This window comes from Microtus ochrogaster, chromosome 4, assembly GCF_000317375.1.
Source record: "Microtus ochrogaster isolate Prairie Vole_2 chromosome 4, MicOch1.0, whole genome shotgun sequence".
Lineage (NCBI taxonomy): Eukaryota > Metazoa > Chordata > Mammalia > Rodentia > Cricetidae > Microtus > Microtus ochrogaster.
The window spans coordinates 27,569,103-27,594,886 of record NC_022011.1 but is presented as its reverse complement, the minus strand read 5'-3'; the positions used below and the strand labels follow the sequence as shown (position 1 = coordinate 27,594,886).

The 25,784-nt window shown below is 51.7% G+C and overlaps 1 protein-coding gene across 1 annotated transcript in view; it reads right to left on the bottom strand.

Annotated features, from left to right (window-relative positions):
- Atp2c2 (ATPase secretory pathway Ca2+ transporting 2) overlaps nt 1-15,777 on the bottom strand; it is a 59,155-nt gene extending 43,378 nt beyond the window's left edge. The window contains exon 1 of the mRNA XM_005345755.2: nt 15,685-15,777. Within this exon, the coding sequence (XP_005345812.1) occupies nt 15,685-15,777 (93 nt within the window). The remainder of the gene's footprint in view (nt 1-15,684) is intronic.
- Between the last annotated feature and the right edge of the window lie 10,007 nt (nt 15,778-25,784).

Genomic DNA, 25,784 nt, shown 5'->3' with positions numbered 1-25,784 from the left:
ACACACACACACACACATAAATACACAGAGACATAAACACACACACACACACACATAAATACACAGAGACATAAACACACACACACACACATATGCTCTTCTCTATTTTTTCTCTCCCTGGCTTGGAGACACTCAAATCCTGGCTGCTTTCAGGACACGCCCATCTCTCTTGGTCTGGCTGTGGTGACTGACACCCCCTTGACCCACCCCCTGCAGTCTTTGCTGCCACAGCCTCATTTTCTCTGAGGTTTAACCTCTGTGGATTTTCTAGAACAGAATCCCACACCAGCGGGCCTCCCCTGCCTCCTTGCCTCCTCCGTGACCCCGGAGTACTGTTTGCCTGCAGCAAACAGCCTGTTGCTCCCTTGTGGGGGCCCTGAGGCAACAGTCCAGGACATGAGACTTCTCAGGAAAAGGCTTCCCCAGCTTTTCTTGGGCTTAGGCTGGAACTGAGAGACCAACAAAAGACAAATATGATCTCCCGTGGGAAACACAGGCTCTATAGTCAGCCTGGAGCTCAGGGCAGAGGGAACCTCTGGGAAGCAGGACTCAGCCTCCCTCAGCCCCATCCTGGCCTCCCTGCCTCCCTGACTGTCCAGTGCATCCTATTCATGTCCCTGAGGTCCCAGGATCTCTATCCTGTTCTGGGACTGATATCACATGCATTCCCCAACGTACTGGCTAAAATGACCCCTGCTTCTGTTTCTTTCTCTGAGGAGTAGGGGTTGTCACAGCAAGGCCTTACAGGACTGCAATAGGCTATTAGAGAAAAGGAGAAGGCAGGCCCATGTGCAGTTCCTGGCACCAAGAAACCCCAAACCCAGGTAGTGAGGGGACAGCAGGGTTGCTCTCAGAAACTAGGGTCCTGAAGACAGTGCCAGGCTTAACACGCAAGAGTGCAGAGGCCCCGCCACCCCCGACAGCCCAGGTGAGCAGTCAGGAATTTGTCTGCAGACAGAGGAATCAGTCAAACCGGGTATGGGGGCATGCATCTACAATCCCAGCACTGGGGAGGCTGAGGCAGAAGGATTGCTGAGAATTTAAGGCCAGTATGGGCTCCACAGTAAGATCCCGTTTTCAAAATAAAATAACAGTATGGTACCTGAATTTGTGATGGAAATGGAGGGGTCACAAACTGAGGACAGCACGTGGCCTCTCAGAGCTGGGAAATGGTCCCCCTGCACCCCGTTCCCCTAGAATCTGCACAAGGAGCTGCTCTGGTCAGGCTGCCTTTTACTTGGGAGACCCAGGTTGGCCTCTGTTTTCCAATCACCTGGGAACACATGCGCATGGCTTGCAGTGACAGAAGTGAGTGTGTTAGGTTAAAGCAACAGTGGTACCCTGGTGTTGTCATGGCCTGCTTGCTGAGCTCCAGACTCCAGCCCCTTTTCTGGACCCAGACACATGGGCCTGTTGGCCCACAAAGAGGCCTCACACACTCCTCCACTGACCTCATGGGAGAGGGGCTGTCAGAATCCAAGTCACACAGGAGTGCCAGCACCGCGTATGCAGAGCAGAAGATGCTCTAACATGCTGCAGAAAGGAAGAAAGATGAGAACAGTCTCGGTGTTGACCCCAGAAAGGGAAGGGGCGAGGGGCCATGATAGCTGCATGCATGGCCAGGAGACAGTCAGAAGGCACAGGAACAGACAGGGAGTGACATTCACAATGCAGGGTGCCCCTTACGGTGGCACCACCCTCATCCCCATAGACGCCAACACCTATGCTGTGGCTTCTGCATGGGGCACAAGTCTGCCCTAACAATGCTTCTTTGGCTCACTCCTTTATTCCCTGGCTTCCTCCTGAATGCAGAGAACCCTGCCTGCTGCCTGGGAGACCACAGTTCCCATGCTAGGCCAAGAAATTATGCAAGCACCTTCACTTAGATCAACAAGTAAGAACACAGGACAAAGACGAAGCCATCCAAGTGCAAGAGGAAGCGAAGGGCTGCCTTTCCTTAGGATTGCAGAGTGAGAAAGGACTTTCTAAGTACAAGATAAAACTAAGATAAGACATAGACGGCTCAAGTCCCAGGTAGAAAGGGGACTGGGCTGTGTAGCACTCAGTACGAGCACTGTCAGTAGACTCCAAAGATAAAACTTACGCAGAACAGCAAGACAAAGAGTTTACCAAAACAACGTGAGTCTCTGGCCCGTGAAAGAGGAAAATGGCCACCCATTTGTGTGTGAGAGAAAACTGGAAAAGGGTATAGACTAAGAACGCAAGCCTATGATAAAGCCAAGGGCATTCACACACTGGTACTGGTGTGTCAGGGGGAGGTCTCCTCCTGCAGCTGTGAGGCATCAATCAGGAAAGTCCCCACTGCATAGCACGTGGCCTCCTTCGAGTTGGATATGTTCTGCTCACTTACTGTTCAGATGCCCGCTCTACAGAAGGGTCCGCTCAGAGCCACACCTCACAGTACTGCTCAAATAGTTATGTGTTAGTATCAACCCACAGACCCGCTAATGGGCTGGCTGGTGAACCATGACACCATACATAATGTGTGTCCCGAAGCTCCCCTGAAAGGAGACCCAGTGACTTTCTTGGGCTCCCTGAAGGGAAATGTTAACTGTATATTGAAGTATACCCGCCATAGTCATGCGTGTAAATCATGTGCGGCTGTATGGAGACACACGTGTGTGTATGTATGCCCAAAGGAGCACCACCTAGAGCAAGGACGGAACTTATAGCTCCCAGAGTCTTCCTGCCCCGGGCCCTCTCTCAGACACCGCCTTCTAGAAAGATTACACATACTGACTGCTTTGCACATGGAATTGCTCTTCCCGTCTCCGAAGTGGCACCCCCAGGGACCCCGTCCTCCTGTTAGCTTGGCGAGAGAAGCTACGACAGCAGGGATGGCAGGTCTCTCCGTTGCTGCGTGAAACCCTGGGCATTTCATTCTGTCACCATATAGCAACCTGGCATCACGATTTGTTAGCGGGTCGCAGGGACTGGAATGTAGGCTGTGTCCAGTTTGGGCTGTTAAGTCATACAAGGCATTGGTAGATCCCAGGGCCGGCATTTAAATATAATGGACACTTTTCCAGAATCCCCCCAAATAGTGGTACCATTAACAAGAGATAGAGAAGGAAAACTGGAGGTGTGGGCCACTGTGCATAAGGTGGCTCATGTAAAACGTGAAGGAAAAGAAGATGGAAGATACACTTATGGCAGAACCCAGCAGACAGCAGGGACCCGTGTGGTTTTGGGTTTGGAAACCTGGTAACTGAAAGCAGGGACAATGGGAAGCAGTTTTATGCTTTTGTGAGTGAGTCTTTTTTTTTTTTTTTTTTGGATTTTCGAGACAGGGTTTCTCTGTAGCTTTGGAGCCTGTCCAGGCTAACCTTGAACTCACAGAGATCTGCCTGCCTCTGCCTCCCAAGTGCTGGGATTAAAGGCGTGTGCCACCACCACCCAGCACTTTTGTGAGTCTTGAACTCCAAGTGAGAGTTACTGATTCAAAGGGGAAGCTAGTCCTAGCTGGCCTGGGGACAGAGATGGAGAGAGGGACAGTGGCTTCCCCAGGAAGAAATGCTGAGCAGCCGCAAGACCTGGCTCACTAGAGAGAGGACTCATGAGGAAAAGCCTCCATTTTCCTCCAGCAGGCCCAGAGGACATCTATGTTGGAGCCTCAGGTCCTACACACCTGAGAGGCGGTCGCTTAGAACAGCCTAAGTGCAGTAGAGAGGAGGAGGCAGATATTACAAGTGCTTTTCAGTATTAAGTGGAAAGTTTTCTCAATGCAAAAATCCAGGCTGCTGTGGATATAGATGGGCCAGCCACTTGCTCAGAATTCAAATTCTTGTTCCCTACTTGTTTATTGGCACCAGCTCCCATGGTATAATAATTAATGCTTTGGACTCTGAATCCAGCGATCGGAGTTCGTGTCCCGGTGAAACCTGTTCTTCGAGGAAGAAACCTGACCAGTCAGTCATCCTCATCCAATCAGACCATGAAACTCAACATAAACGGGTTATCCATGCATGCTTCAGCATTGCCGGGGGCATGTTTCACCTCCCTTCACCTGCCTATTGGGCCTCCCACAGCAAAGCCTATAACTTTCTCAAATCTTGTTGTATTGTCCTGTGATATCAACTCCACAAGAACATTCAGCCGTGATTGCTGAGAGAACAGCTTCAGCAGGAGCCTTGGGTCACAAGGGGCAAGGAGCTCTTTCCCCAGGCTGCAATGCTGTCTAGAGTATTAATGTGCATGTATTTGCATGTGTGCGTGTGCTCATGTGTGTGAGAGAGTGTGAGTATGTATGTAAGTGTGCAGGAATGTGTCTGCATGCGTGTATACACATGTGTCTAAGGCCTAAGGGAGTAGCCAGCTCTCAGCAAGACACACCATGACTCACCCACTCTGTGTGTCATTCACGAGGAACAGCATAGTCAGGGACCAGAGGAGACGGCTGGGCTGAGTGGCAACCAACACATAGGTGACAAGACTGCTCACTCACAGGGAGTTTGATGACTCAGAAATAGCCTAATAATCACCAGGAACTGGTGTTCGCAGCGAGGTACTCAGGGAGCAGGTGTGGGCTGTTAGGGATTTATTGGACTGGATGTACAAGTGTGTATGTGTACAGACACAAACTACATAGAGACTGGCAGTCTATGGATGGACATATCCCTCCTCCCACTAGCAACAGCAAACCTAGGTTTTGTTAGCTTGTTTCTCAACACAGTGGCCCAAGCAAAATGCATATCCAGGAGCCGGGAGCCAGGAGAGATGGTGGAGATTAGTGTAGAATTTCTTCCTAGCTCAGCAGCCTTACCTGATTCTGGGGTAGGCTAGCAGGGCTCGGAGGCCTTACGAAGGGTCTCTCACAAGTCAGATATGGGCATCCAGAGCAAGCTGAAGTGAACGCTGATGATGACAGACGTGAAAAGAACCAAATAGGAATGCATGAGTCCACACGGGCGTGAATGACATAAAGGCTAGGGAGAAGAGGAAGCTTTCCCTAGCATGGGCAGCAAGGAAGTGGCTGGAGAGTGGGATTAGGAAATCGCTCAGTGATGCCTTTAGTCTGTCGAGCATTGCCCAGGCAGGCAGAATCAAGAAAGTGACACACTAGTCTCATCTGAGGATAGGAGCTGCCACTACCAGCGACAGGACAGACAGCCTTACAAGGGCACTGGGGACACGACTCAGTTGGTAAAGCGCTGGCTGTACAACCATGAGGATCTGAGTTCAGTGCCCCCAGCACCCATGTAAAAGCCAGGCACGGCAGTGCCTATCTGCAATCCCAGGGCTGGGGAAGCAGAGGCAGGCGAGCTAGCGGAACTAGCAAGCTCTGAACTCAGTGAGAAACGGAAAAAGTGGAGAACAGAGGGAAACACGCCACATCAGGCTCCGCACACATGTAAGCACACACGCAAACCAAACGCCCCCTTGGGCTTCTCAACACCGTGCACAGTGTGGGACTCAGCACTGTCCTCCGTGAGGTCCCTCAGGAGAATGGAGCCAATGTCTACCTGAGGAAACACCAGACCAACTCAAATAGGGGAAACATTCCATAGAATGATGAGCTTGGAATCTTTAAGAATTTCAGGAGCTTCAAAGACCAGGAAAACCCGAGGCAGTATTCCATATACAAGGGACAAGGAACACGAAACTCCAGGAGGTCCCAGACCCGGGTGAGTCCATGCATCACATGAATGTGCCTGTGGCCGAGTGGTGGCCTGCAAGAGCTTCGCTGTGATTAGGAATGTCTGTCTTCAAGTGTTTAGGGGCAGCGCATCACCATGTAACTTGTGCCCAAATAGGGATGGCAAGGGAGAAGGTAATGGTATTTATTTACTATAAGGTCCTGATGAAGGATATTCGGCATCTGTATGGTCTGCTGACAGTCCCCTTTGTAGCTACCAACCCAGCTTACATCCACTGAGCACATCTGGCCCCACACAGCTGCCAATTCTGCCTGCCCTGGCTGCCAAGTCTAACCAAAAGTCTAGGCTAGCTGGTGATGTGCAGTGACCGCTTTGTTGAAGGGGCAAAGGGTATCCCAGGATCAAAAAACTTCACCTAAGGACACAGTAGGCGGGCTTTGTGTGAGGACTGAGCCTACCTTTCTGTTGGTAAGTGGACCCTCCTGTTTTCCTCCCTGCCTCCCAGACAGAGCCGGACATTCATCTCACCCATTCACTCTGGGTTCAGTTGTGCAAGGTGGGTTTCCTTAGAACCTGCTGGGGCCTGTGCAACAGGAAGTTGCAGGGCCTGAGCCAAGCCCGGGATGATAGGAAAGCGGCTCCAGGAAGTACCACTCCCATGTTCCTGGAAGCAGAGTCACACCTCTGGTTTCAGCTACAGGTTCTGCCGGCCCGTCTTGAGGCCACTTCTGTGGGCCTCATTCCACGTGGCTAGCCTGATTCCTCTAACCATGGGAAAAATCTTCCCGACTCTTCCTGCTATGCCAAGGACCTCCCCGTCGGCAGTATCTGACCCCGAAGCTCGGTGATGCTAGGTCTCTAGCCCCATAGCCCTGGCTGTAGCAGCTTGGGCTGCTGGGATCTCCTGACCAGGAGGGCACAGAAAGGCTCATTGGATGACTCACTTGACAGCTAGTCCAAGTGCCAAGGCTGTTTGCATACAGCGTTTGAAAGAGTCTGTTTCAATAGCCCAAGAGTTTAGCCAGCAGCCCCCGACTTCCCTAGCAGGCTGTCTTACTCTAGACAAACGCCTAACATTTTAGAACCTTAAATTGCTGGGATTTTCTCTAAGGGTTCCAAACAGGGAAAGGAAAACCAGCTAGGTGGGGGGCAATGTGTGCCTAGCTACTAATACTGCAGGGCTCAAGGGAGGCGGGGGAGCCCAGGGCAGAGGAACTAGGATGGCTCTCGGCAGGTGGAGAAAAGATACAGCCAGAGTTCTGTAATAACACCCGCCTATAACTAAAGAGGAACCACGGGAGCAGGGGGCTTTCAACCATGAGGACCCCAAGTTCTATGTCCAGAAACCACATTTAAAAACAAAACAAAACAAAATAAGAAGTCAAGCAGGCCTGGGGAGGAGGTGGGTTGGAGGCAGAGACAGGCGGATGGCTCTCTGTCCAGTCAGCCTAGCCTACTTGGCAATTTTCATGCCAATGGGAGAGAAAAATGGTGTCTGAGGAATGAACTCTTGCAGCCTGACAGCCACCCAGGTGCCTGCACCTGCACGCACTGCCCTCGGGTGGCGCCCTCAACGCTTCGCTCCTTATTCAATAGTTAGTCATCATTTAATGATTTAAATATTGAATCCTATATTTAATCACGCTCAGGAGGCGCCTCTGCTGTCCATAGTTTATCCCATTGTACAGAGGGCAGGTTCAGGCCTGGGGATAGGAAGACATTACACAAGTTCTCACAGGGCCAGGTGTAGCGGTGGAGTCTCCAGGAAAGCAGCCTGGGTCAGAGGATTTCGTGATGTATCCCATGACCTTCAGGGCAGCTCAGGAAAGGACCAGAGTGCCCCTGCACATCACAGCCTGACTGCCACACAGCGACAAACCAGCAATGCCTGGGAGAAAAATGGGGCCAAAATGTGTGGTGGGGGTGAGGTGTGGCACTGTGCCCATGGAGATTTGCTGTGCGTTCATGAAGGGGACAGAAGTTACAGGAGTGCAAAGGGACGGACATGAGGACAGATGTAGACAGGGAGAAAGGAGAAGGAAAGAGAAGAGAGCAGAGTCATATTCAGGCCCGGGGGTGGGAGTGGGGGGCACCGAGGCAATAATTAATAACATGGGCAGAGAAGTCAGGACACACTGAAATTTCACTACATTGACAGTTGGGGCACAGACTGGGGACAGCTCTGAGAAGTCTTTTTTTTTTTTTTTGGTTTTTCGAGACAGGGTTTCTCTGTGGCTTTGGAGCCTGTCCTGGATCTAGCTCTGTAGACCAGGCTGGTCTCAAACTCACAGAGATCCGCCTGCCTCTGCCTCCCGAGTGCTGGGATTAAAGGCGTGCGCCACCATCGCCCGGCCGAGAAGTCTTCAGAAGCTAGAGGAAAAGTAACATGGAGGGGACCAGCCCACAGGACTTCCTGGGGAGCATGCACATCCCACAGCAAGGAAGGGGAAGACTGGCTTAATTTCCCAGGCTCCATGGTCTGCGCGGTGTGACCCAGGAGTGTGTCAGTCAAATGCTAGTCTCAGTTCTTGGCAACCCACCCCTTCCTCCAGGAAGTGTCTGTGTGGCAGCCCAAGCACCAGGCTTTGTCTGTCTCTCCCTGGTGGGGCCTCTCTCAAGGTACTCTACAGCAGGACAGGCATTGTGCTGACCCAGAGAGGGAGAAGCCCCAGAGAGGGAGGATCACAGGGCAGTAATGTATAACCAATAAGAAGCTGCTGATTCGGTGAATGGGTCTCACGGTTCAGGGAGCACCAGAGCCACCATGGCCAACTAGAGCCCAGACCGCCAGAGTTGCCATAGGTGCCCGTGTCTGAGGTCTGGAGCAGGCCAAAGACTGCACTCTCACAATCTCCCAGGGCTGCTCGGACTCAGTGCAGACTCTTGGTCATTCCATTTACTCTCTGTGGATGCTGGGGGAAGGCCTATGCCGGCTCTGCTTATGCTGTCTAAAAGCTATGAGGAGCTAGGAAAGGGGCAAAGGGAGAACCCGGAAGCCTGGGAGGGAACCTGACTCTCCTTGACTCTTATGATAAGTGTCTCCTCACACAGTAGGACACAGGGACATGCCAGAGGAGGCGCATCAGCCTCCTTTGCTGTACATCAGGAAGGGGAGGACCCATCACGTGCTACAGTTGGAGATTCGGGTCGGGGTGGCCTTGGACCAGGATTCTGTTCCCCAACACCCATGAGACTCCCACATTTGCTCTGTCTAGAAGCAAAGACTTACACATTCTGGGGAACACATGAACGGTCTTGTGGGTGATGCACAGGCTAACCAGGCCACATACTCATGGCTGTCCAAGAGAGGTCAGGTACAACACTAACCTCGGCTCTAGAAGTTGCAGAATCACAAGCCGTGGGCATGTCTTCCCTGTCTACACTTGATTGTGCTTTGCTGGGCTCCCTTCCCTCCAGTGGGTCAGCAGAAGGTTCTGGAAGAGCCTTTGCAGTAGCACAGTTTCTGCCTAGATGTGCGGACAGATGGGGGCTTAAGCTAAGTTCACGTACTCAGCAACCTCCATGGAAGGCAGTGCATTTTCTCGTGATGGCTGCGGCTCCTGGAAGGACAGTGACTTCAGTAGAGTTTTCCATTGGGGACTTAGAGCTTGGTGCTGCATCCCCTCCCTGGCCACTACCTCCCCAGCCTTGGGATGTGGCTTCTCTGCAGGCAGAGCTTTAAAAAGAGGTGACTGAGATGAAGCAAGTTTACTAAAGGTGGTTCATCAGGTTGGAGTTCTTAGGAGCTTGGGACATAAGATAAGGGTACAGAGGATGGTGAACAAGGCAAAGGAAATGATGCTCTCCGGCTCAGGAGGAGCCAGCCGCCAGTGCCTCCATCCCAGGCCTCCCATGTGAGCCACAGCGAGCTCCAAAGAAATAGTACCTCCTCCGAGAGAGGGGTGGCCCACCCCAGGGCATCCACACCCCATGAGCAACACTGTTAACCCCTACCTTAGCTGGGTACTATAGATAGGAAGCAGGCAGGAAACCATAGAAAGACCCCAGCCCTCTAGTTGTGGAGGCCACAGTGGCCACAAAGCCCCACTGGACAGGGCCACGCCTCCTGCTCTCACTTCCAGTGTCTCACGGGTCAAAGACCCTACAATGGCATGGGTGGGTGGGTGGGATGGCTCAGTGAGTGAAGGTTGTCAAGTCTGATGATCTGACTTGAGACCTGTATGGTCGAATGAGAGAACTGATTCCTACAAGGTGTCCTGTGGCCTCCACACGCATGAAATAATTTATAAATGTAATTAAAAACAGTACAGGAGCTGCCCAGTGCAGCCTGAGGCAGCACAGAACACTACTGTGCTTCAGCATTATTCTTCCCCTTCCGCTTAGCACACACCACTACTATGCTTCCGTGTTAATCTTCCCCTTCCTCTCAGCACAGGCCACTACTGTGCTTCCGTGTTAATCTTCCCCTTCTCCAGTGAGAACCCAAGGCTCATCCTACTTTATGGCTTCCTGGGTGTGAGAGCACAGGTGCACAGAGATCCAGATCTTAGGGGATGGGAGAAGACGTGCTTCCTGGAGATTACTGCTCTGTGCTAGTCATCTTGATTTATCTTCAAGTTTGCACCACACAGAAGCCTAAGGGGGCAAAGATCTGTGCTCAGCTTGGGGCTGGGCGGCTCTGCTCGTGCAGGGTTCAACTTCCCGTCGCCTACCATTCCCATGACTGTGACCACCCTCCCTCTGGGGTCTCTGCACATGCCACGTAGGTGCGATACTAGGAAACAGTCAGAACCTATGACAAGGCCACTGAGATGGCTGAGGGGGTCAAGGCACCTGTCACTAACCTGATGACCTGAGTTCAATCCCCCAGGTCCCATGTGGTGAAAGGAAAGAATCAGTTCCCGAAAGTTCCTATATGTGTCATGGCATGCATGGCCCCTGCCAAGGCCCAGTTCGTCCCAGTTAGGAAGTCCCTGGATGTACTTTCTGCCGGCTCTCATTTTGATTGGCCATTGTCAGGGTAAGAGGAGCTCTTAAACGCTTAAGTCTTCTGTAAGCCAGGCTGCTCTGAGCATGAGACAGACAAGGTCCTACCCTGGTGGAGGGTAGGAACAGACTACACCCATCATCTGGGTGATGGCCTTGTTTACACTGAGAGTGCTCAGGACCCCCAACCTCCAGCTTTACACCCCCCCCCCAGACACACACCCAACACTTCACTCTTATAGATCCTGGCTTCATAGCTCAGAGTCTTGGCTTCCTTACCCTTCAGGACAAGACTTGAGGCATTAGGACGAGACAAATTCCATGGTGTCATCTTCGTATTGATTCTCCAGGACCTTCAGGTTTCCTGAGAACTTACTAGTTTGAATCTGTTCCAGCGATTGTCCTGATAAGCACAGACCTGGTGGCACCAGTGACAACAGTCTCAACACACCCCCTTAACAGGAGAATGGGGACACCGCCTATTTCAGCTGGGGACTCTCAAGTGTAAACTACCAAGGCGAGAGGGGCAGCCAGCTGCAAGCAGGTGCTTGGCATGAATCGTGTCTTTGTGCACAGTTCCCTGCCTGCCACCAGCAAGGAGCCCTGGAGTGAGTTATAAAACACAGCAGGCCGCAGAGAAGAGACACCATCTCTACAATCCAGATGTTCCTCATCTGCAAGCAGCCAAGCCGGTTCTGCAGCGGTTGGTCACAGCCTCCTTGCCGCCAGGTGTCATGGGCTTAAGACAGCTCACCTTAAACTAGCCAGCTTCTGCATATCGACATCCCATTCTGCACACACATTCTTGGCACGAGCGTCCTCAAAAACTCCAGACTCTGAGCCCAGAAACAATAGCATCAGCGGAAGTGTCACAAAACTAGGGAATTCCTGAGCAGGTTCGTGTGTGTGTGTGTGTATGTGTGTACACCCTTTTTACTTTGAGCCATTTCAACTAAAGAAATCATCCTCTGTTTTCTGCTCTCAGGGGCAGGGCAGGGTCTCATGTAGCCCAGGCTTTCCTTGAATTGTCTATGAAGCCAGGGATAACTCTGAATGTAGATCCTCCTGTTTCCACCTCTGGAACGCCGGGGTGATAGGTACGCACTACATCTGGCTGGAGATCTTCCTACTACTGTGGGAGGGCAGCCTGGGGGAGCCCCTAGTTACCACCCCTGTCCCCTAAAAGCACTGTCATCCCTTCCCGTGGAGGGGGGCCGAGTCTCCACTTCTTCCACAGAATTGCAGAGGTACAGCCGGAGTCATAAGCCCCCACTCCCAGGATAATTGACGGCTGTTCTAAGTCTGCCTTCTGTCACCCGCACGGTGCAGTCTGTCTGCTGTGCAACAAGGAGCCCCATGGAAAGGACCACGTGCCAGAAAACAGGCCTGCCACAGCCGAAGTGCTTAGAAATGGGTGCTCCAGGGGAGGCCCCAGCCTTGCACACAGTGTGACCACCACCTCGTGCGAGAACCTGAGCTAGGAGCACTCGGCTGCACAAGCCGAAGGGCCTGGTGCAAGCCTGGGGACGAAGCATTATTCATCCAGGGATGGAGAACCAGCAGCCATTGAGCATTGTGAGCTAGGCCTTGGTCTGTTCCGGTCCTGGTTAAAAAGCAGCTTGGATCTTCATCCTGACAAGCCTGTAGCCACAGCTGAGCTGTGAACCTGTGGCTCCTCGGATTGGCCGGTGGGATGTGAGCATGGATTGAAGTCACACTCAGTGTGAATTGTTGAAGATGGCAAGGAGTAGAGGATGCAATTCTTTCCTCTAACATGCCCACGGATTGGTGGATTTTGAGGGGTATGGGTCAATCTCAGGCTACGACTATATGTGTATAAGCTGTGGTGGAAGACAGAACCCAGGGCCTTGCACGTGCTAGACAAGTTCAGGTCTTTTTATCTTTTTAATTAATTTTTATTTTTTAATGTAGATAGGTGCTTTGTCTCTGGGTGTGTGTCTGTGCACCACGTGCCTGGAGTGACCCCAGAGCTCAAAAGAGTGCACGGATCCCTGGAGCCAGAATTACAGACGCCTGTGAGCTGCATGAGGGTCCGGGAATTGAACCTGGGTCCTTTGGAAGCGCGACCAGTGCTCTTAACTGAGAAACCATCTCTCCAGCCTGCGTGTCAGGTCTTAAACAAATCTGTGTTTGTTTGTTTTGCTGACTCTCTAGAGCCTGGCATATTTATGAATCTGTGCACAACTACCAAGTCCTGACTTAAAAATCGTTCAAAGGTCTCCACTGCTACAAACAGAAAGGCCAGATTCTTTCAGACAAGACTCCTGGGGGTCACCTGTGCAGCCTGACCTTCTCCTCATGCTGGGAACGCTGCCCAGCTCACTCATCTTTCCACTCCTGTTAATCTCAGACATGGCTCCCTCCCAGCTCCCACACTCAACAGTGAAGGTCAACTCTGCCCTGCTTCCGCCCACCACGACAGGTGCCTAAGGGTGGAGAGCACGTGTGCATTTTCCTCAGCCCTAGCCAGCACACAGCAGGTGCTGGAGTCTGGGCTGAATGACGAGGTGCCCGCTGCACGTACCCATTTACTGGCACCCAGGCCTGGATCTGGAGAACCCAGAAGGGTGACAAGGTCAGTAGTCAAGATGGCAGGATGAGTGGGAGTCACACCCACCTCAGGAGCAGCCTCGAGGGCAGAGATGGCACCTGGCCTTCCCAGAAACAGGAATTTCTAGTCAAATGTTCGCCTACTGAGCAGGACATCAGAGAGAAGCTTTGTCGAGCATCAAAACCAAGAGTCTTTCAAACACTGTGGTCAGGTGGTCACCCTGGAGACACAGCAAGAAAAGAGCTAGCTTCCCAGTTAGGGCGCTGAGCTTCAATTCTGCCTCCACACCTGTAACTGGACAAGGTCCCCATTGCCATCTCAGCCTCTTGTCCCCTCCCAGTCTCTTTGACTTTCTTCTTCAGCATATCTGAGTAAAAAAGACCAGCAATTAAACATCTCTTCCACTCTCTCATCTGCCAGTCTCCTCGGTTCCCTTTTGTGAATTTGTGAACACCTTGACCCTCAGCACTGGTCAAGATGTCTAGTCAATATTCAGCAAGAACCAAACGGCGCCCGCCTGGCACACTGGCCCTCTTCTGCTCCAAAATTGCCATTAAGTTCATCTGGAGGCCAAAGACCTAGGAGGGGACCCAGCCGGTTCTCAGGACCGATTCCTCTCACAGCCTGTGTGTGCTGGGAAGCCCACCAGCACCTGGGACACAGCACATACCAAGTCAGGACAATCGCAGAAATAACACCAAAGCAGACAAAACTTCCTTTCCAAAGCATCTTGGCCGGGGACAGAGTTCCAAGCCCGGCAGAAAGCAGTGTTCTGGCCTTCTTCCCTTACCTCATTCCCAGGGACTGGTTTTAGTGTGCTGTTTTGTTCCTTGGGGTACTGAGGATGGAAGTCAGGGCCTTATGCATGGACCCACCACTGTGTTCCACTGTCCCAACATCCTGACTAGGCACCCTTATTGCATGCACACCTTGTGTTTGTAAGATCAGCTTTGGAGACAGCACACCTGCAACAGGTGGCCTTTGCTGAGAACTGTCAGTATTGCTGACCTCCCCGTAAGTCACCACGTGCCCAGGCTCCCTTACCACCATTGTGCTGCGGGGAACACGACCAGGTGAGGAACACACCTGCAGACAGGTCGCCTTTGAGCAACTTAGGGGAACGAAGTCCACCTGTCTCAGAGCATCTCCATGCAGGTTACACCAAACCCACACCTGCGTACTCTCCAACTCCCAGATGACAGCCAGCTATGCATCAGGCGTACTCAGGGATACCCAGCCATGTGCAAAACATCAAAAGATAGAAAAAAAAACCAGAAAAGGACGGAAGGAAGCAAAGCCATCTGTGTCAACAAACTCACGCCAAACCCCTGTTAACAACGCATTATAAACATGTAAGGACACACTTGGCATTAGCAAAGGATTATGGTACACCGCTAACCCACAAGGCTGCAGACAAACATGGATGGGTTTGAATCCTGCCGTTCACAGCCCTAACAGCAGAATTCTTCCACTAACACACGCTGTAAATAAATGCATTAATATTTAAGAACCATGCCATGGAAAATTCTGACTATGGCATTCTTTGGGAAGAAATAAAATCGAAATGTTGCCATTTTCTGTCATACAAAACAAATTTAACCTGGACCCCCCCCCCACACACACACACAAATGACAAGACCGTATTTGGGGGGGGGTTGTTACCCAGGGTCAAGTATGGGAGTTCTAGGTATGCCATGGGCTTCCAAACCTTACAAAGCCAGTGCAGGGGAGGGACCATGCTGGGGCCATCAACCCATGGCTGTATCCTAACTACTCCATCAGAGGCACCGGAACAACTTTTATGGTTGTTGGTCCTGGGAAGAAATTCTCAGCCCTGCAGTCCTGAAGAGCTATCCTAGAGGGTCCCCTGGAGATTCAAAGTCACCATACAGCTCAGAAGGGCTTTTTTTCTGGTTGGTTTGTTTTTGAAACAGGGTCTCTCTACATAGTCCTAACTGTCCCAGAACTCACTGTGTAGACCAGGCTGGTCTCCAACTCACAGAGATACACCTGCCCCTGCCTGCCAAACGCTGGGATTAAAGGCGTGTGCCTGGCTCAGAGTAGCTTTTAAACACGGTTGTAGAGGGAAAAAAAAAAGCTGATAGCCCTACTGAGTTGTTTCAATTTTCACTATTAAACTTGGGCAAGATTTTGTGGGGCTATTTTTGGTCTCTACCCTAACTCCATCCTCCTTAATTTCAGCAGCTTTTAAAAGTCCATACAACTGCCTGTGTGTGCAGAGGCATTTAAATCCCCTAGAGTCAGAGAAACCTAAGTCCCTGGCTAGGTGGCCTTGCCAGCTGCGTGCCCTTAAAGAGCACAGGTCTGTTTCTCATTACTGAATGGGCTAGCCTACCCAGGTGAGTTCTCTGCCTAGAGCTGGGTCGAGCTGATTCCTTCAAGCCAGCTTCTCACTCAGAGTCAACGGAGGTGACGAGTGGAATCTCAGTGCCCAGCGTCACATGGGTCCCGCGGGTCAGACGCAGGATCCCAGGGGACACATGTGGAGTCTGATCCCATGCCTCATACCGGATCGCTCAGACTCACCAGGGTCTCTACCTCGTCCCTCTCCAGAGCCTTGTACCGGTGGTCCTGACCCAGGAAAGCCAGTTTCTGCAGAAACTTGAGGCGTCTCCCCATGGTGAACGTGTGTCCAGGCTGCTCCACGGCCCGGCGTGGGGCGGGTCGCAGTCCCTGCCCGCGTCCCTGGGGCCCAAGTGAGACCGCGGCTGCTGCGCGCCCAGGCTTCCCGGGCGGCCAGGTTGCCCGGGAGCTGTCTACCTAGTCCCCGGGTTAGCTCCGCCCCTGGGCAGGGCTGCAGCAGCACCGCCCTCTGCACAACTGGCCCGCCCCGACGGCGCCAGGACCCTAAACTCTCAGACTCAACCTCAGGGGCTCTGGAAAGACCAGGAAGCAACTGTGTAGTCTTAGAGCTGTGGTTCTTGTCCAAATCTGCCAGAGCACAAGAGTCACCTGGAAGGGGGAAGGTCCTGAGCCAAAGTCTTACATGGGGTAGTGTAACTCGGGGCTAGTTACATGGCCTCTATGAGACACCTAGCTGCATCTGTAATTGAAATGGAGCAGAAGGCTGAGACCTTACCAACAGGACTCTTACCTATACTTACCTAGGTGTTCCCTTGGGAATAGGGAACCTGTAGAAGATCTTTTTTTTTTTTTTTTTTTTTTTTTAGATCTCCAACTTTTATCTTGGAGAGCACACTTCTCCCTTGCAAATGGTGGGGGTGAGTGTTGTATGTTTCCGGAAACTTTGGTTATCGCCCTGCCAAATAGCCATCAGGACAGCACCCCCTCCCAGGAAAACCGGGGGTCCTGGAGGCAGTGTGATGGGGCATCCTGTAGGACTCAGCACAGAGCGTGTTTGCGCCAGCAGAACGCTGGGACTCCTTGTCGGGAAGAGGGATGTCAGACACCTCCCAAAGGCAGAAGCACATGGGCCACGGAGCTGCTGTGGGTTGCCCCATGTGTGCTGAGGGAAGCCAGAAAGAAGGCTTGAGGGGGCACCAGAGGTCCCTAACTCCACAGAGCATAGGTGGCCCTAGAGAAGGCTGGGCCATGCTCCATCCTGGGTTTACTTCTGACCACAAGCAGTCAGTCAACTGACTGCCTTTGTTTCTGTGACCAAACTGTCCCCTTTGAGCAAATATTTGCCACCTGCCTCACTGGCTCCCCCAAGTGGTGGCCACTCCAGTCCTGGTCAACCTGATGGGACACGTCAGTGGGCTTCAGTCACCCTTTGTCTTCCTCTCTTAACACCAAAGCGGCCCGGCATGCTACCCATTCCCCTCCACAATGCCTGCTCCCATCGTGAGACCCCCTCCCCCAGCATGAAACTTCATCCCCAGCCCCAGTTCCCAAAACAGAGGAACTACCGAACTCCCTCGACTTTGCAGTCCAGGCCACGCATTTCCAGACGTGTGTGAGCTGGGATGACTTTTCCCACCTCGCTGAACCTCAGTTCACTCTTCCTTGAAGGAGTGGCACTACCTACCCACCGGTACGAGCTGGGGTCCCAGAAGGAAACAGCACCCTCAAACTGAGTGATCTGAGAGCTGGAGTGAGGGACTGTCCCCCAAAGATGTGGGCACAGGTAGGGGAAGTGGAAAGGACCTGAGGTAGCAGTAGGGTGAACTGGGTACAGGTGGGGCCTCCAGAGTGGGCACCTAGAGAGGACAGAGCCACTGTGTGAAACCGAGAGCTTTGGGGGAAGAAAGCGGCTCTGGGTAGAAGCCAGCGATCATCAGTGCCTCCTCCTGGGCTGAGTCCCTAGGAGAAGGGTAGGAAGCTATACTGTGGCAACAGTAGAGAGGCTTCCAGAAAAACCACCAGGGTCTTTTGTGTTGCTGGGGAGAGCTCGTGCAGTGGGAGACCTGTGCCACTTCCTAGCCCCATCCCATACGAGTTCTCTGGAGAGTCTGTGGTGCGTGTAGAAAACACTTGGGATCTTGGCTCCGTTATCTCCCGGGTCTTCTGCAGCTTGCCTCCTATGGGAACATGCTGTGGTGGGGTGGAGCCTCTCACCTTCCCATGGGTATTGCTGATGGGGCAAGGCAGACACGGGCATCTGCAGCCATGGGTTGGCCAACACCTCCCCTGCATGGCCCAGCTCCTGGATCCCATCCCCACAGCCCCTCTCCCTCCAGATGTGTGGAGACTAGAATCTGTGGGCAGGAGTGAGGATGCACAGGAAGCGTGAGAGGGAAGACTGGGTGCTGGGTGTCATGGAACACCCCCAAAACGAAGCAGATCATGAAAAGATCGGCATGGTGACCGGAACTGGCTGGATGGACACACTCAAGCGTTGGAGACTGGGGTGGCAGTTGGCGTTGGAGTGAGAACGTAGAGTCCACACACGCCTCTGCTAGGTTTGAACTTACTGAGCACTTATTCCCGTTGTGCAGGCCATGTTTTTTCTTCTTTCTGGTTTTTTTTTTTTTTTTGACAGGGTTTCTCTGTGTAGCTTTGGAGCCTGTCCTGGCACTCACTCTGTAGACCAGGCTGGTCTCGAACTCACAGAGATCCACCTGCCTCTTCCTCCCAATTGCTGGGGTTAAAGGCATGCTCTACCACGCCCAGCTGCCTTGTATTTTCTTAGTCCATCTCTGTGGCACTGTGAGCCCCATGCACAGGGTGCTTTGGGTAAAGCTGACTCTGCGGACTGGAACTTTCTGGCCCTGGGGTTTTCTCTCCTCCCACATCAGTGTGTCCGGCTGGTCTCTCTCCACCTCTCTCCTCACTTTGGAGGCTTCAGAGGCAAATACTCCCCGTCTGTCTTTCATCTTTTACTTTCATCTGGAGTACGGAGGGCTCTTGAACAGATTTCCCCAGCTTGTTTGCTCTGTCTCCCTTCTCAGTCTCGTCACTTGGCATACCAGGGTCGCTCGTCCAGACTCCCAGAGATTTTATTCCTCCTTTGAGAAGTCTTGATTGTTTTATTTCTGTCTTCACCTTGGGAGGTGCTAGAACCCACGTTTTAAGGAATGTCCTCAGACATACCAACCAGCTGGGAGCCTCTGAGGTGTGCAGGTTGGAGATGGCTCTGACAGCTGGGCCAGGGATGCGGAGCCAAAGGCGGGGCCTGACCAGAAACATGTTGCCTTTCTTGAAATGTCTGTTCTGGACACCTTGAGCAACGAGTGAGGTCACGCCGGTCAACTCCCTTCACTCTCTCCCTGAAAGTGGAGGCCTTTCATTCTGCTCCCAAGAATGCATCTCTCGGAGCAGGCTTGACAGGCTCAAGGCACCTGAAATTTATGTGGTCATAAACTGCATTTCCAGGTTTGACAGTTGAAGGCATTCTCTTCAGAACGGGTACGCTGCACACAGGTGTATTTCATATTTCTAAGCTGTGGGAATGAGCTGGAAGTTGCCGCTCCTCATTCAAATATGCCCCTGCTTGTGTGTTAGTACCGTGCACACACCAAGTAGCACGACCATGGAAGGACGTGTGGCACGCCTGGGATTCCAGCACTGGAGAGTTAGAGACAGGAGGATTGCTGTGAGTTTAAGGCTAGGCTGAGCTATGTTCTGAGACCTTGTCTCTAAACAACAGTAACAATATACTGTACAGATGAAGAAAGTTAAGTCAATGGAGAAAAAAATAATCCCATTGATTCAACCACATATTTGTGTGTGTGTGTGTATGTGTGTGTGTGTGTGAGAGAGAGAGAGAGAGAGACAGAGACAGAGACAGAGAGACAGAGAGAGACAGAGAGAGAGAGAGAGAGAGAGAGAACAGGTATGTATGTGAGCATGTATGTGGGGGTCAGAGGTCAACCTTGTTTGTCTTCCTCAATCAGTCTCCACCTTGGTTTTTGAAACAAGGTCTCTCACTGACGTGGGCCTCCCCAAGGTGGCCGTTAAGCCACAGGAACTTCTCTTCTGCCTTCCCAGCATGGCATCTCATCACATCTTGAACTCTGCCCCTGTCTGCCTGTGCCTCCCAAGTGCTGGGATCAGAGGAGTTCACCGACACTGCCCCGCCTAGTGTTTTGTTTGGTTTTTTTAATTCGGATATAGGGTTTGAACTCAGGTCTTTGTGCTTGCGTGGGAAGCACTGTACAGATGGAGCCATCTCCCAGCCCCCTCTACAATACTTCTACTTCTCCGGGTGGTGGGGAAGGAGCCACAAGTACAGTATGCTCTGACCCTGTCCCCTCCTAGTGGGTGACAGCTGCCGGGCTGCCGTGAATCTTTGTGGTGCAATACTAGGCAGTGAGGTTGCTGGCTGAATAACGGCTGGGTAAAGACGCGTCCAGCCCTCGTGTGTCATTTTGTCACTACTGTGACAAAACACCTAACAAAACCAACTCAAGGAAGGGTTTGCTAGTTTATTTTTTACCCACAGTTCCAAGAAATAGATCTGATCATGGGGAGCAGAATCGTCGTGGCCTGAGAGTGAGGTAGCTGGTCACATCGTCCCCACAGTCAGAAAGCAGAGAGAGAAGGATGCTGGTGCTCGGTTGCTTTCTCCTTTGTAGGAAGCCCAGGAGCCCAAGACCCCAACCCATGGCTTGGTGCTGCCCATATTTGGGGGGGGGGGTTCTTCCCACCCCAGTTAACCTAGCTAACCCCTCACAGACCTGTTCAAAGCTTTGTTCCATGGTGTTGCTAAATCCTCTCGTGTTAGCGATCACAGTTGAGAGTGGGCCTTTGTCGGGAATGAGGATCTTCATAGATGCACTTATCCTAAGTCTCTGGGGGCAAACTCAGCCTGGGCTGACTGTCATCCTTGTTGTGGGGTGTTCGCAAGAGAAGACTGCTTAGACATGGGTTTAAACGAATAGAAAGTCTTTATTAGCTGATTGGGGACTACATGGGGTGTTCGGGATTCCATTGTAGCAATGAATCTTCCTCAGGGTGAGCTTTTAAGCATGAAAACCGTGTTGGGTTGACATGTTTCAGTTAATGAGAACTGTTAGCCAGAGGGGGAACTAACGAAGCCACAAAGCAAGGTTAGGGGCCGGAGAGATGGCTTTAGAAGAGCACTGCCTCCTCTTCTAAAGGTCCTGAGTTCAATTCCCAGCAACCACATGGTGGCTCACAACCATCTGTAATGAGATCTGGTGCCCTCTTCTTATAAAAAGCAAGGTTAGTACATTTAGTTCCTGTGTTTGCCCTCAGCTGTGGTCATGTTCTCAGAATCATCTCCAGATCTGTCCTGCTCTGGCCACTTCTCCACAGCTGGGCGACATCAATGGTTTGGCAGGGTTTTCCTTCCAACAGGATGGATAAGCCCCGAGCTGTGCATGGTGACACCAGGACCCAGAGAAGGTGCCCCAGGGACTCACTGGAGCCCAAGGGGTAAACACATAGCTCAGATGCCGGACTCCCTCACTCTCTTCCCACATCCATAGGCATCTCTGTTTGGTCACCAGGTCACAGCAATGGGTCATTTTTCCTGGGCTGGGGCAGGCCTAGGAACCCTTCCTTCATCCTTCTTGGTAACCACCATAATTGTTGACACCTGACACATGAATACATCTGTTTATTAAAGGATTTGTTTTACAAGAAGAAGGCAGAGCTTGCCTAGGAGGACTTCAAGGAATCTTCTAGAAGGTAGAGATCTAGATGAAAATCTCTGAGATCTCTTTTCACACAACCATCGCAGACCATTGTCATGGTGTGGTAGGAATTTGTGGTTTCGTATAAATGGCTCCACTGGGCTGGAGAGATGGCCCAGTGGGTCAAGTGCTTGCTGTCTAAGCAAGAGTGTGGATCCAAGTTCGGATTCCTAGAACCAAGGCAAAGTGTGACACCATAGCATTTGTATGTGATCCCAGCACCCCTACGGCAAGACAGGACACAGAGGGGGGGACTCCTTAGAAGCTCCTGCCTTGGCCAGCTTGCTCTACACAGTGGTGAACAAGAGATCCTGTCTCAAACGAGATCAGAGAGGACTGGCACCAAGGTTGTCACTTGGCACACACTCGGGAGGTAGAGGCAAGCTGATCTCTGTGAGTTTGAGGCTAGCCTGGTCTACAGAGCAAGTCCCAGGACAGCCAGAGCTACACAGAGAAACCCTGTCTCAAAAAACCAAAAAGAAAAAAAAATGAAAGACATTTGTCATTGTTCCTGCCTAAAGACCCAGCCTGAATCTCAGTCCTGCGGTTGTGAGTGAGTTTTTTTTGGGAGTCTTTCTATTCACCCCAGAGAGGGTAGTGATAGACTGAAGAGATTTTGCACACATCAAGCTTGGTGAGCTGGTGGGAATATCAGAATCATGCATGTCCAGCTTGGTGAGCTGGTGGGAATATCAGAATCACTCATGCCCAGCTTGGTGAGCTGGTGACTGTCCTGGGATTGTCTCCAGAAGTGTGGTTGCCTTGAAGGTAGCTACACCATCAACAGTTCCTGCCCCATCAATATCACCCGGCATGGGTGATGCACAGATGAGTCCCCATCCAGTTGGCCCTCTTCTCCTGCACACTCTAGTGTCTTCAGGAGAGCTACACACAGCTGAGCCAGCAAGTGACTCTGGTCTCGGGGGAGGGTCTGATATCCCCCATCCCCATTCTACCAAGGGACTCAGGAGTCTGGGAGATCATCACAGCTGCTCTGAGCCTGAGTCAGCAATAGCCACCTCAGGGTGGAGACTCCGGTCCCAAAGGAAAAGTGTCCCAGATGGTCATTGGCTTATTTCTTCAAACAATGTAGCCATTGGGCATCAGGAAGAGGTTGCAGAACATTCCAGAAGGAAGGTGTTGCGTCCCAATCAAATGTGGCTCGTGATCATGGTATCAGAGAAAATGTCTTCATCTTTTGTCATAGAAGGAGGGATGGATGGATGGGGGAGGGGACATCACAGTCCATTATGAGCTCCTCAGTGGAGAGCCGTTCATGGCAGCTCACAAGCTCCAGGTTCCTCCATTAGTCTTTGGGGCTATAATGTACGTTTTGTTGTTAAGTTGTGCACGATTTGAACCTGTGGAAAGCAGAGTCAAGGAGCAAGGAGGTCTTTGTCTCCTCCCAAACCCCTGGTCAGTCTGGGCCCTTGGCTCTGCACAGCCCCTTTTCCAGCTGCTTGTGATCCTGGGCCAGTTGTACATAGCCTCAGGAGGTGCCGAAGTAAATAGAGGCTGGAGGGTAACCCGAAAGGGAACTCCATCTGCGCAGCTAAGAGGAGACTATGGAGGGGTACTACTTACTGGCTTGTTCTTCATGCCTTGTTCAACCTTCTTTCTTTAGAGCCCAGGACCACCAGCCGAGGAGTAGCAATGTCCCCTAGTGGGCTGGGCCTTTCCCGTATAAATCATAAATCAAAAAAGTAGCCCATAGCTTTGTCTATAGGTCAGTTTGATGGGTCATTTTCTCATTTAAGGTTCTTTTTCCCAGATAACTTAGTTTATGTCAAGTTGACCAAAAAACTAACCAGGATCATAAGTAAGAACAACAGACTCATTGATGGCCTTATTCTTTCAGCTGGGAAATACATACATACATAGACACATATGTGTGTATACATATACATGTATATATGTATACAGGTGCACAATACATACATATATAAATATAGAAATAAATATTAAATAAACCAGTCTTTTTAGGATTTCATATAATCTTGAGGAGAGCCGGGCGGTGGTGGCACACGCCCTTAATCCCAGCACTCGGGAGGCAGAGGCAGGCGGATCTCTGTGAGTTCGAGGCCAGCCTGGTCTACAAGAGCTAGTTCTAGGACAGGAACCAAAAGCTACGGAGAAACCCTGTCTTGAAAATAAATAATAATAAAAAATCTTGAGGAGACTGGTTCATAATCTTAAAGGGTCAGGTTCAAATTCCAACAGTTAATATATGAAATATATTAGTAATAAAACCTGTTGATTTCACAGCAGGGCCATTCTGACTTCTTGCTTGGAGCCTGGGTAACAGGAGCAGGAGGCTTCTGGTGGCGTTTAGTGGCAGCCGGTTGCTGATGACTTGCAGGTGGCGAACAGCTATTGCGTGGCTCAGCTATGGCTAGTGAAAGGCTCCTCGCTTCTCCCCGTCTCCAGGACTGGCTAGGGCAGGACTCCCTCATCGAATGGGTAGGGTGTTGCCCATCTCCAGACTCCTGTTGAACCACCCTGAGTGTGACCTGGTAAGAAGCCGGAGTCTCCGTGAGCAGGAGAGACAGGTGTGGGATGGGTGTGGATTGGGGACGCGGCTGTGCTTGTCCCCAGCTATGACGCAGCAGGCACAGGTGGTATGGCTACCAAGGAGCTCCGTTGTTGCCCGTGACTGTGGCCTGCTGGACTTTCTCTCCTGGGTCTCGGAGTTCAGGGCAGGAGATTCCAAGCATGTAGATCCAAGGAGGTTCTGACAGACTTCACAGAGTCTACCCCGTCAGCCTCTCCCAACTCAGGTTATATTGCTTCAGTTTTGTTGCTTACAAACAAGATAAACCCACTGAGCAAGTCCAAACCAAAGTCAAGGAAACCAGACACTGAGGACCCTGGAGTCATGACTGCCATGTGGCATAGAAGCCAGTCCTGGAACATGGTCAAGAGCTCCCCACCTCCTCTCCCTGTCTCCTTCCCTGCCCCCAGATCTGTCTAGCCCACTCTCTTTTCTCCTAGCCTGGGGTTAAACCTTCCTCCTCCAGCGTTCCACTGACTCCCATTGCAGTCATGGGGAGGTGCGGTTTCCATTGTCCTAAGGGCTGGACAGGCCCAAGAGGCTGCCCAAGGCCACTGGCTGAGGATCCGGCTCTTAAGACAGGTTCAGTCACGGGTTGTGTTTCTGCTGTCTTTAGCTACTTGGCTGGTGACCCCTAGGGACGGCAGCCCCAGAGACCAATACTTGGAAATGTAGCTCAGACATCTCCCACCTCCAGGAAGCCCTCCCCAGCTCCTCCCCCAGAGCCCATGAATGGCTTTCTCCCACACTTATCTCATAATGAAGGGACAGGCACCACCTCGACTCTGCCAGGTTAGGTCACTGAGCGTGTAGGAAGGAGGATCATGTGACTGCTCCATGTAGCAGCACAAGAGGATCCCCCCTGGGGGGGGTCACAGACTTAGTACATCTTGCCCTATGGCCACCCGAAGGAGACCCTACCTTCTCCTTAGATCAGTCAGTATACTGATTTTGTGAGAATGTTCTAGAACAAAAAGGGGGGGGGGGCAAGTTTGGGGAGTTAAACTGGAATTGCTGATGGAAAACTCCAGAGAGGACTGGGCCAAGGTCAGCAAGACCAGAGCACAAAGACATTGTTTAATTGCGTCTGCTCCTACAGGGAAGTCCTTGTTAAGGGACTTGGCCCATGGAGGTCACTGACCTGGATCAGCTCCCAGCTCACCTACTCTCCCCAGCTTCCCAGGGCTCCTGAGCTGTGGGGCGATGCACTCAGAACTCTGGCCTCAGGAGAGACACAGCATCCCTGCACTCCTGGCCATCCACCAAGGGGTAGCCTCTAGCACGGCACATTTGAGGATATTAAATAGTTAAAGCCGTAACTCAGGCTTGAGATGACTCAGTGCTGACACCTAGTGGACAAGCTCAGTTTGGTCCCTGAGACACAGTGCCAGGGAGAACCAATTCCACGGGTTGTTTTCTGACCTCTACACACTCACAGACTGTGGGAGGCACTGCCTTGTCCTCACAGATCAGCACGAGGGGAATCTGGCGTATTAAACATCCATGGCTGTTCTTTCAAAGGAAGGGATGCATAACCTGTTGTCTGCCTGGAAGGCTGGGAGAGGATGTGGTGAAGAGCCTGGCGACCTTTTTGCTATTTGTGTGGCTGAGACCACACCAGATCCTTTCGCAGACTTTGTCTGTGAGCTTGTCAATCTATAGGACCTATCTTTATGGAAGGGGTCACATGCAGTCAGTCTATAGGACCTTATCTTTACAGAGGGTGTCACATGAAGTTTACAAAGAGTTTTGATGTAATCATGTCCCTGCTTTATTGTGTACTTGGGATGGAGTTAACTATCGCCAGGAAAGTTTTCACCAAATTGTGCTGTGCTTACGAATGTCTAAAACAAACTGACTCCTGAAGTGTGAGCCAACACCAGCTACGTAGTCATTTGAACTGAACTACCTTCTTGCCTCCAGAGGGTCATGACTCTACCAGCCCTGGTGGTCCCGGAGACCCTTGCAACAGATGTGCACACACAGCTGAGGCTCAGGTCTGATAAAGGAGTTCA